Below are 10,417 nucleotides of genomic sequence, written 5' to 3' on the forward strand. Positions count from 1 at the left end.
TCGAGACCCGCCTGGGAAACTTGGCGAGACCTCATCTCTACAATAAATCAAAAATTTAGCCGGGCGTGGTAGCGCACCGCTGTAATTCCAGCTACTTGGAAGGCTGAGGCAGAAGGATCGCCAGAGCCCAGAAGGTAGAGGTTGCAGTGGCCGGGAGCATGCCACTGCACTCCAGTCTGAGTGACAGAGTGAGACTCCAACTCAAAAAATAAAAAAGAGACTCCCACTCAAAAAAAAAAAAAGAAAGGGTCTCGGGGATTCACGCAGCCCACCCTGCCTGCAAGTGTGAACTGCACAAATAATGTCACATGAAACTTTTTTCTCCCTCCACAGCCTTCAAAGCAAGATCCCCAAGGCCTCCCTGGGTAGCATGTTTCCTAGATGGAAAATAAAACGTCATGTCTGGTGCTACGTCAATTCAGCCTCGGCCATGGAAGGTCATCAGTCAGCGGGATCTGCGTTCACTCTCCAATAGGCTCTGTTGAGAAACTGAAGTTTTAGATCTGGAGACCCACTGGGCATGGTGTAATCCCAGCACACTGGGAGGCGGAGGCAGGAGGATTGCTTAAGCCCAGGAGTTCGAGACCAGCCTAGGCAACATAGTGAGACCTCATCGCTACAAAAAAATTTTTTTAATAACAAAATGAGTCAGGTGTGGCAGAGTGCACCTGCCATCCCAGCACTTTCGGGGGCTGAGGCGAGAGGATCACTTGAGGACAGGAGTTCAAAACTAGCCTGGGCAATATCGTGAGGCTTCAGCTCTACAAAAATAAAAATAAATTAGCTGGGCATGGTGGCACACACCTGTAATCCCAGCTACTCAGGAGGCTGAGGCGGGAGGCTTGCCTGAGCCCATAAGGTCGAGGCTGTGGTGACCCGTGATTTTGCCACTGCACTCAAGCCTGGGCAACAGAGTCAGACCCCAACTCAAAAAAAAAAAGCAAGCAAGCAAACAAAACGCCACTCACAAAACCTACCCATGGCCCTCTGCCCCACGCTGCCTCCTCCCCCAAAGAGCCTCAACTCTGACCCGCTCACATTCAATCAAATTTCCAAGAAAATAACAACGGCTGCCGCCTGACTTCTCTGTCTGACTTCCGGCAGCCGGGAGCTTGGCACCCAAACCAGACTTCGGCAGAATCCGAGCTTTCAGCTTTGCTGCTATTATTGGCTTTCAAGTCAACAGGAAGCCAGGCAGAGGGGCCAACCTAAATATCCTGGAATTAGGAAGCAGTGGGCAGAGCTGTTACAACCTCAAGTTCACAACCGGGAGGCCCCTGGGCTGGAGGCACACGAAACCCACATCAGTGCAGTCTCCACACCAAGGGTTCTCTCAAAATCCTCTTTATTAATATGTGTGGCCCACGCTGCAGCAATCAGTATAAAAACAGAGATTCCTGATTTGGTATAAATTAACATGTTGAGAATCACTCTTAAAAATGCATCAAGAGACAAGGACCAAGGGAGGACAGAGGCAGCTCACAGGGAAGAGAAACATGAAAGTCATGGGTGCGGTCACCACCGAGGATTCCGGGTGGTCAGAAACATGAAAGTCATGGACAGTGGCCTCCACCCTGCAGGGGCCAGGGGCCTCGGAGGCTGGGCTCGGGAGGGCTGGCGCTTGGCAGGGGTTTTGGCTCCGTCGATGGGTCTCTTTGGAAGATTTGTGGCTCCCACCTCCCGACAGAGACGGCGGAGGCTGTGCACACTGGCCTCCCCTCAGGGACCCGCTCTGATATTCCACTTCACGCGCCTTAAAGCAAGCCCTCGACACCCTGGGTTCTGAGTCGGAGGCCCCAGGTATCAGGCACAGCACCCCGAGCTGGTCTGTTTGGGCGGCTTGTAGCTGGTGATGTCCACAGTGCGCGACGGCCCCTCGGCCTGCTGCCGGACGATCGCGGGCACCACCAGGTCGAACAGCGTCTCGAACAGCAGGTCCACATTGTGGCCGGTCTTGGCGCTGGTCTCGAAGCACATCTGCTCCGCGGCCGGCACGTCCTTCTCGTCCAGCATCTTGTACTTCAAGATCTTCTTATAGAGCGCCACCGCGTCCTCCGGCCGCACCTGTCTGGCCCTGGGGGAGACGCAGCTGCCACCGCCGGCCTCCCGGGGGCTGCACCCTTCCCGCTCCTGGCTCTCTGGGGACCCCTCTTCCGTGAGGTCCACCTTGTTCCCCACGATGGCGAAGAGGCAGTCCTTGCTGGCCGTCTCCGTGAGGCCCAGGAACCTGTCCTCCAGCTCCGTCAGGCTCTGCGGGTGGTTCACGTCGTAGGTGAGGATGATGGCGGCCGCCCCGCGGCAGTACATGGAGCCCAGGCCGTGGAACTGCTCCCGTCCTGCGGGAAAAAGGACACGGATGGGTCACCTCTCAGCTGTGTGGGAGTCTCCTCCCACCCCGCCCCACCCCCGGAGGGATTCGGGAGCCTGAGTGTGGCTGGAGATGGAAGGAATCAGGAACCGGCAGCGTCCAGAACAGAGGTGACTGACCCAGGAGAAGCCGACCCGGAGCCCAGGCCTCCCGGACCGCTGCGACAGCATCCTGGCCACTGCCCCCTCTCCTCATCCCCCTCGGACGCCCCAGCTGCCCAGGGGAACTCTGTCCAGGCACAGCCTAGGGGTCTTCTGAGCTAATCGTAGGAACTGTAGGGCCAGGTGCAGTGGCTCACGCCTGCAATCCCAGCACTTTGAGAGGCTGAAGCAGGAGGCTGCCTTGAGGCCAGAAGTTTGAGACTAGCCTGGGCAACATAGTGAGACTCTGTCTCTGCAAAACAATTAAAAAATTAAGCCGGGCTCGGTGGCTCAGTCTGTAATCCCACGCCTTTGGGAGGCTGAGGTGAGTGGATGGCCTGAGCCCACGGGTTCGAGACCCGCCTGGGCAGGCAAGACCTCATCTCTACAATAAATCAAAAATCAACCGGGCGTGATAGCGCGTGCCTGTAATTCCAGCTACTTGAAAGGCTGAGGCGGAAGGATCGCCGGAGCCCAGCAGGTCGAGGCTGCGGTGGCCGGGAGCAGCCACTGCACTCCAGTCTGGGTGACAGAGTGAGACTCCAACTCAAAAAAAAAAAAAAGTAGCCAGGCACAGAGACTCAAGCCTGTAATCCCAGCACTACAGGAGGCCGAGGCAGGAAGACTGCTTGAGCCCAGGAGTTCCAGACCATCCTGGACAATAGTGAGACCCCTTGCAGCTACCAAAAAAAAAAAATTTTTTTTTTAATTAGCTGGGCGTAGTGGCTCACACCTGGAATCCCAGCACTTTGGGAGGCTGAAGCAGGAGGATCCCTTGAGGCCAGGAGTTTGAGACTATCCTGGGCAACACAGTGAGACTCTATCTATACAAAAAAATTTATAAATTAGCCAGGCACAGTGGCTCACACCTGTAATCTCAACACTTTGAGAGGCCAGGTTGGGAGAATCACTTGCAACCAGGAGTTCAAGACCAACCTGGACAATACAGTGACCCCCATCTCTACAAAAATAAAAATCAGCCAGGTGTGGTGGCATGCACCTGTAGTCCCAGCTACTGAGGAGGCTAAGGCAGGAGGATCACTTGAGCCCAGGAATTCGAGGTTGCAGTGAGCTATGACTGCACCACTGCACTCCAGCCTGGGTGACAGAGCAAGACCCTGTCTCTAAAAATATAAGAACCAGCCGGGCTTGGTGGCTCAGCCTGTAATCCTGCGCCTTTGGGAGGCTCAGGTGAGTAGACTACCTGAGCCCGCAGGTTCAAGACCTGCCTGGGCAATTTGGCGAGACCTCATCTCTACAATGAATCAAAAATCAGCCGGGCGTGGTAGCGCACGCCTGTAGTTCCGGCTACTCGGAAAGCTGAGGCGGAAGGACCGCCGGAGCCCAGCAGGTCGAGGCTGCAGTGGCCGGGAGCGGCCACTGCACTCCAGTCTGGGCCACAGAGTGAGACTCCAACTCAAAAAAAATAGATAAAATAAAAATAAAAAATAATTAAAATATAAGAACCGCAGAGCACACCCAAGCTCATTGCTCAAGGCACACAGCAGCTTGCCATGTGGATTCTATTTTTAGAACGTCCTGGATATCACCTCTCCCTAGCGGGAATTCCTGAGAGCCGGCCCAGGAGTTTGTGAGTCTTGCTGGGCACCCAGGCCCCTCACTGATGGCCCCCAGCCCACTGTCCAGGCGCGGAGACAGACAGACCCGCGGGCGTCTGTGGATGTGCTGAAAGTCTGTTCCCAACACGTTTCCAGGTTGAGACGAGCTTCTCAGGACACAGCTCAGCGTCATCACGAACCCTGGGGCTGGCAGGGGACAGGCAAGCCAGCACACAACCACCCGGCCTGGGGTGTGTGGCCTCTGCCATCCCCGTTCCCAAGTGCCTCCTTCTCACAAGGCTGGCACACACGTTTTCCACAAAGGGAGTGGGGCATGAGATTGGGCAAAGACTCAAGGGAGGCCAGGCCGGGCACCTAAAGCCCCACCACCGTCCTGGGTACACACACCCAGACCCCCAAGTCAGCGGCCAGAAAACAGGATTCTGAGGCCTGGTCCCCATGTACTTCCACAGCGCGATCACCTGCTCACAGCAGCCCAGGTGAGCAAACACTCCCCACCGTGCCACCAGCACAGCCATCCCCTCTGTCCCTGACACCCACAGGGCTGCCTCTTCCCCCCAGCGACGGCACGTGGACCTGCGAGGTGCCAGCACCCCCGCCCCGGCAGGCAATGCCCGCCAGTCTCCCAGAGAGCCCCCTGGAGACTTGCACAAGACCCTGCCCCCTCCGCCTATCCCCCAGCCCTTCCGGGGCCTCGGATTGGGACACTCCAACAAGGGGAGCAAACCCAGTCAAAGCAGGCACTGCCGGGACGGTGTGGGACCCAGCCCGGGCGGGACCCGACAGGACAGACGTGCCAGGCGCAGCCCGCAGGTGACACTTGGGCCTTGATGGGTCCTTGTCACTGCTGGACATGTCGTGAGGACACGCTCTTAGGAAGCAGCCGTGGGGAGGTAGCACCGTACGCCAGGGCCTCTGGCGCACAGCTGCTTCCTAAGAGCGCGTCTCCACGACACGGCCAACAGTGACAAGGACCGAGTGTCACCCACGGGCTTCCCCATGGTGCAGGCCCTCCTGCCGGGGGCCAGGAGTGTCCCAAACGCAAGTGAGAGTTCCAACCACGGAAGCACACCTCCCACTCCAGAAGGGAGGACGGGCCTCCCGAGTTGAGGCCTGAGCCACCTGGACGCGGGCCCAAGGGAGTCTCCGCCGGGGGACCCCACAGATGGCCCCTCGGCTCCCCCAGGCTCCCCCGCCCCTGCAGCAGGACGCTCCCTCCCTCCCTCCTCTTCGAGGTGTTGTGTGATCGCCGGGCCAAGCCTCAGACGAAGGGGAGGGCGAGCCGGGCTGGACTGAGGGCGCCATTCGAGTCGCTGGCCTCCACTCTCGCGCTGGAAACACAAGGCCAAATGCCCAGGAACAAGGACGTGGCGGCGGGGGTCTGCGCCGGGGGCATGTCGCCGCGGGACGAAGTCCAGGCCCCAGCCCAATCGCTCCCGCCAGGAAAGCAGGCCCCGTCCTCAAAGCGAAGCGAACCCTTTGGACTTAATGGAGCAATCTCTCGATGTTTCCGTGTTCAAAACTAATTCAAACTTGCTGCAAGGTCACACTCAGGCAAACCAAAACGCAACGGTGGCCCGTCATCACCCCAGCTCCTCCTCCAACAAAACCCCGAGTGTGCCCCTGAGTCATCTGGGCAGAGGCTGGAGAGGGGGTCCCGCCCGGGCCTGGCAGAAGTCAGAGGAATGCACCCTGGCCAAGTGCAGGGGTCAAAGTGCCAGAACTCCCAGAGTCACCGTCCTCTGCTGGGAAGCGCCAGCCTGGGATGTCTACCTGGGTGACGGAGCCACCCTGCGGGCAAGCACCCTGTGGTCAGGAATTCAGCACCTGAAGACCAACAGGACTGCCTGGCACACGCCTGTCAGAGATCAGCTTTAAGACTGATAACTTGATCACGAGTTTCCAGGCAAGTTACACTGGACGTCAACAGGCAGAAACCACACCGTGTCCCCTGGATTCGTGGTCATCCTCCCACGATGGAAAATAATGACCCAGAGCCATGAAAACCCAATATAAAGTAGCCGGGCACGATGGCACAGTCCTATGGTCCCAGCACTTTGGGAGGCCGAGGAGGGAGGATGGCTGGAGCCCAGGAGTTAGAGGCCGCAGTGAGCTATGACCGCACCACTGCACTCTAGCCTGGGCAACAGAGCAAAACCCTGTCTCTAGAATACATAAATAAGTAAATAAATAACCCAATACGAAAACTGGCAGTAGCAGGCATTATTAGTGTAAAAAAGAAACCAAGAGCCGGGCATGGTGGCTAATGCCTGTAATCCCAGCACTTTGGGAGGCTGAGGCAGGAGGATTGCTTGAGCCCAGGAGTTCGAGACCAGCCTGGGCAGCATAGCAAGACCCCGTCTCTATAAAAAAAAATAAATAAAACAAGAAAGACACTTCTCCATCATTACCATGGCACTGAAATGTTTCTTCAGGCATGGTGAACCCACAGATGGCAATCTGGGCATGGGGGAGTTTTCCAGGAACTAACAATGTCATCAGCTTCTTCCCACCGGGTTTCACAAGAGGGCGACCACAGGAACACCGAGTGGGGGGGAGGGCGTGTCAGTCACCCCGGAAGGGCTTTGTCAAGTCTCTGTGGACACAGTTCACCCAGGACAAACGGAGAGCCGAGTCGGTGTGTGGAGGTCTGTGCCTACAATAGTTTTCTGTTCCAGATAAAAATTTCTGAACTGCCTTAAAACAACTAAAAAAGGAAGTAACAATCCTACAAAAAGAAAGATCTTCACAGCAACAGGCAGTGGGACTGAAGCCTCACAGATGCTACCCAGAAAGCAGTACGTAAGAATCACTGAGCAAACCCCCTGGTCTGTTGTTTCCTCACCAACCACTGCCAGCCAGTTAAATGCGGTTACCCCACTGGAGAATCTACAAGCAAGCAGTGTCCGTATCTGAAATGCTTTGGTTTATTTGTTTGTTTGTTTTTTTGAGTCAGAGTCTCACTCTGCCGCCCAGACTGGAGTGCAGCGGCCGCTCCCAGCCACCGCAGCCTCGACCCGCTGGGCTCCGGCGGTCCTTCCGCCTCAGCCTTCCGAGTAGCCGGAACTACAGGCGCGCGCTACCACGCCCGGCTCGTTTTTTGATTTATTGTAGAGATGAGGGCTCGCCAAGTTGCCCAGGCGGGTCTCGAACCTGCGGGCCCATGCAATCCACTCACCTCAGCCTCCCAAAGTGCTGGGATTACAGGCTGAGCCACCGAGCCCGGCTGGTTTATTTGTTTTTTGAGTTGGAGTCTCACTGTGTTGCCCAGACTGGAGTGCTGTGGCACGCACATGGCCACCACAGCCTCGACCTGCTGGGCTCCGGCGATCCTTCCGCCTCAGCCTTCCAAGTACCTGGAACTGTAGGCACGTGCCACCACGCCCGGCAAGTTTTTTAAATTTATTGTAGAGACGAGGTCTCGCCAAGTTGCCCGGGCTGGTCTCGAACTCGTGGGCTCAGGCAATCCTCTCACCTCCATCTCCCAAAGGGCTGGGATGACAGGTGTAAGCTCCTGCACCCGGTTTTGAAATTCTTAAATATGGCTTCAGTTGTGATCTGGAGGCTTTAGGATTGCTCTGAGTGTAGTGTCCGTGACAAGGTGGGTCACCCCACAGGAAACGGGCATTCTGGATTTAATCCTGAGTTTCATCAGGGGCTTTGAGATTTCAGGCACGACAACCGAGAGGAGACAGCGAGGATCAAACGCTAAGTCACTGAGACCTGACTTGTGCACTTGGCCTGACCAATTCACGGTGTACTGAGCACAAGGTCCCGAACAAGCATTCTGCAAGCGTGTGAACATGCGCTCATGGAAGTCAGGCACCATACAGATGTCTGTCCCCGGCACTCAGAGCCTTGGTCAACAAGGATGGGCTAGAACGGGGGTCTCCCAAGTCATTCCTCTGGCACCGGGTCACGGCTCTTGCTGTCTTTCCCAAACCAAGTGCCAATCCTGAAGCTGGAGCTCTAGGAATTCTGGACTCTTACTTGAAGCTCACTGGCGCACTCAACAGCCTCGCGGTCCACTCCTGGGCCAGGGCCCCGGGCCCACCCAGAAAAAAGCAAAGGGCACAATCTCAGGTTGGTTCCAACCCAACCGATGCAGCCAGGGGGCCGTGGGGCAGTGAGCCCCAGTCGACGGAGCCGGGCCTTGAGCATGCAGGGCCCTGCCGACTGGGGCCCTGCCGGTCCAGCCTCGCGAGTCTGGAGGCAGAAGCTGGACACAGAGCAAGGAGTCCAGCCTCCTACCAGACCTCACCATCTCCCTTTGGGCCTGGACTGTCTGTGGCACCATGGGGAGGACTGGATGTGTGAGGGACCAGAGTCCAGGGGTCGAGATTAGACTTGCCCAGGAATTATGACTCATCTCTGTGGCAAGTCCAGAACGGCTCTGTTGAGTCTGATGTTCCCAACACAATTCAGATGTGGACACCCATAATCTCTGGTGGGTAGGGAGACTAAAATCTCTAAGGATGCCTCAATACCTAACCAGGCACATGTTGGATAAACTGACACGCAGCAAAACTGGCCGGACGTCTCCGGGCAAGTCTAGGCCAGCTGGGCAGGGAGGCCCCTCACCTACTGCAGACAGGGCCCCAGGAAGGCAGGTCCTGCCAGGTTTGCCAGATCCCAGTGTCTGGCTTTCTGAGGCACAGATCTAAACACACAGCCGTGCCTGATGCCACCCATAGCCAGGATCTCATTGAATGAGTATTCCATCCACGACGTGTGGCTCATGCCCTGCCCGGGCGAGAGACAGCGCTGGACGTCTGAAGCCACTTGGTCATTTGGAACAGGAACACAATCCCTGCTGGGCCAGTGATGGAAAGACAGCCCGGTCAGCACAAGGACCAGCCCTCGGGTTTACCAGGCTCACATGGGCTCCCTAGGAATTGCAGAAGTGGGCCTTCCCCTTCCCACAGCCTACAGAGGGAGAAACTGAGGCACTATGGAGCAGGAAGTGGTCACAGACACCCAAGGGAACCCGGACATGCGGGATAGGGGGGCCTGGACACGTGGGGGCGGGACCCAGACATCGGCTCTAGGCACCCCAGGGTGTCTGGTCTGACTCCTCACAGAGAAGGAAGCAGAGAAAGGAGTCCCTGGTAATGTTTTCATTTTTATAGAGATGGATTCTCACTATGTTGTGCAGGCTGGTCTGGAACTCCTGGACTCAAGCCATCTTCCTGTCTCGGCCTCCCAAAGTGCTGGAATTATGGGTGTGAGTGCCCACTTGCATTTGTGTTTTTAAACTGTCTGGTTGGGCACGGTGGCTCACGGCTATGATACCAGCACTTTGGAAGGCCAAGGTGAGAAGACTGAGTCCAGGGGTTTGAGACCAGCCTGGGCAACTTGCCAAGCCCTTGTCTCTACAGTAAATCAAAAAAACTAGCCGGGTGTGGTGGTGCGTGCCTGTAGTCCCAGCTACTTGAAAGGCTGAGGCAGAAGGATCACCCGAGCCCAGCAGGTCGAGGCTGCGGTGGCTGTGAGCGTGCCACCACACTCCAGCCAGGGCAACAGAGAGAGACTCCAATTCAAAAAAATAAAATAAGATAAACTGAACTCGGGTGGAGAACGGTGCGTGGGGGTACCCGTCCATCAAGAACAAACAACGACATTTCTTTTAGTGTAATGAGAAGGTGGGGTCACCAGTCTCCACGGGTTCCCGAAAGGCTTGGCTGCCGGGGAACACAGCTGTCTCCGCCAGTGCATGGAAAGTGGAGGAGAGCCCCAGACCTTCTCCTGCAAAGCTGCCAGCACAGAAGATTCTAGGGAAGGCAGGGCTTGTGGGTCACCCACAACACCTGCGTGACGGTGAACCGCACATGCCTACTAGGTTTGGCCCGGCCCGGCACGCAGCCACTCGGTCCCGCAACTCTGGACACTGCTGCAGATGTATTTTGGAGGTGGGATTCGGATTGAAATCGACGGATTTAAGTAGAACAGACCTCCCTTCATGATGTGTGGGCCTCGCCCCATCGGCCCAATCAGCAGACGAGGCTAGGATGAAGGTCTCCCAGAGAGTCGCAGAAACCCCACCTGAGACCTCCCACCCACCCGGGGCTTCCCCGCCTGCCTTACACACGCAGGACCGCTCTTTTGTTTCTCCAGGAACGAGGCTGCGGAGCTGCGGTCTCCCAGAGAGGCGCAGGGTGGTCTCAGCCTCCGTCTCCCATTCGGCCTCTCCAGGTGTCCCCTGAGGCCGTGGCACCCATCCACGGAGGCCATGCTGCTGGCGCAGCCACCTGGGGTGGGAGGGTGAAGATACAGGACTGGCCACGTGGGCCCCAGCCGCTTAGCCAGGTGTCGTATGTCCGAGGGCACAG

The 10,417-nt window shown here is 56.9% G+C and overlaps 1 protein-coding gene across 1 annotated transcript; it reads right to left on the bottom strand.

The window, feature by feature from the left end:
• Window positions 1-1,328: 1,328 nt before the first annotated feature.
• RAB20 (RAB20, member RAS oncogene family) lies at window positions 1,329-4,260 on the bottom strand. The gene is made up of 2 exons (XM_021706946.1): window positions 4,131-4,260; window positions 1,329-2,336 (listed from the first exon to the last, which is right to left on the bottom strand). The coding sequence occupies exons 1-2, from the start codon at window positions 4,258-4,260 to the stop codon at window positions 1,804-1,806; spliced, it is 663 nt and encodes a 220-aa protein (XP_021562621.1). The 3' UTR covers window positions 1,329-1,803.
• Between the last annotated feature and the right edge of the window lie 6,157 nt (window positions 4,261-10,417).

The sequence above is a fragment of the Carlito syrichta genome, unplaced genomic scaffold (genome assembly GCF_000164805.1).
Source record: "Carlito syrichta isolate Samal-C Ts95f unplaced genomic scaffold, Tarsius_syrichta-2.0.1 Scaffold316219, whole genome shotgun sequence".
In the NCBI taxonomy this organism is placed as follows: domain Eukaryota; kingdom Metazoa; phylum Chordata; class Mammalia; order Primates; family Tarsiidae; genus Carlito; species Carlito syrichta.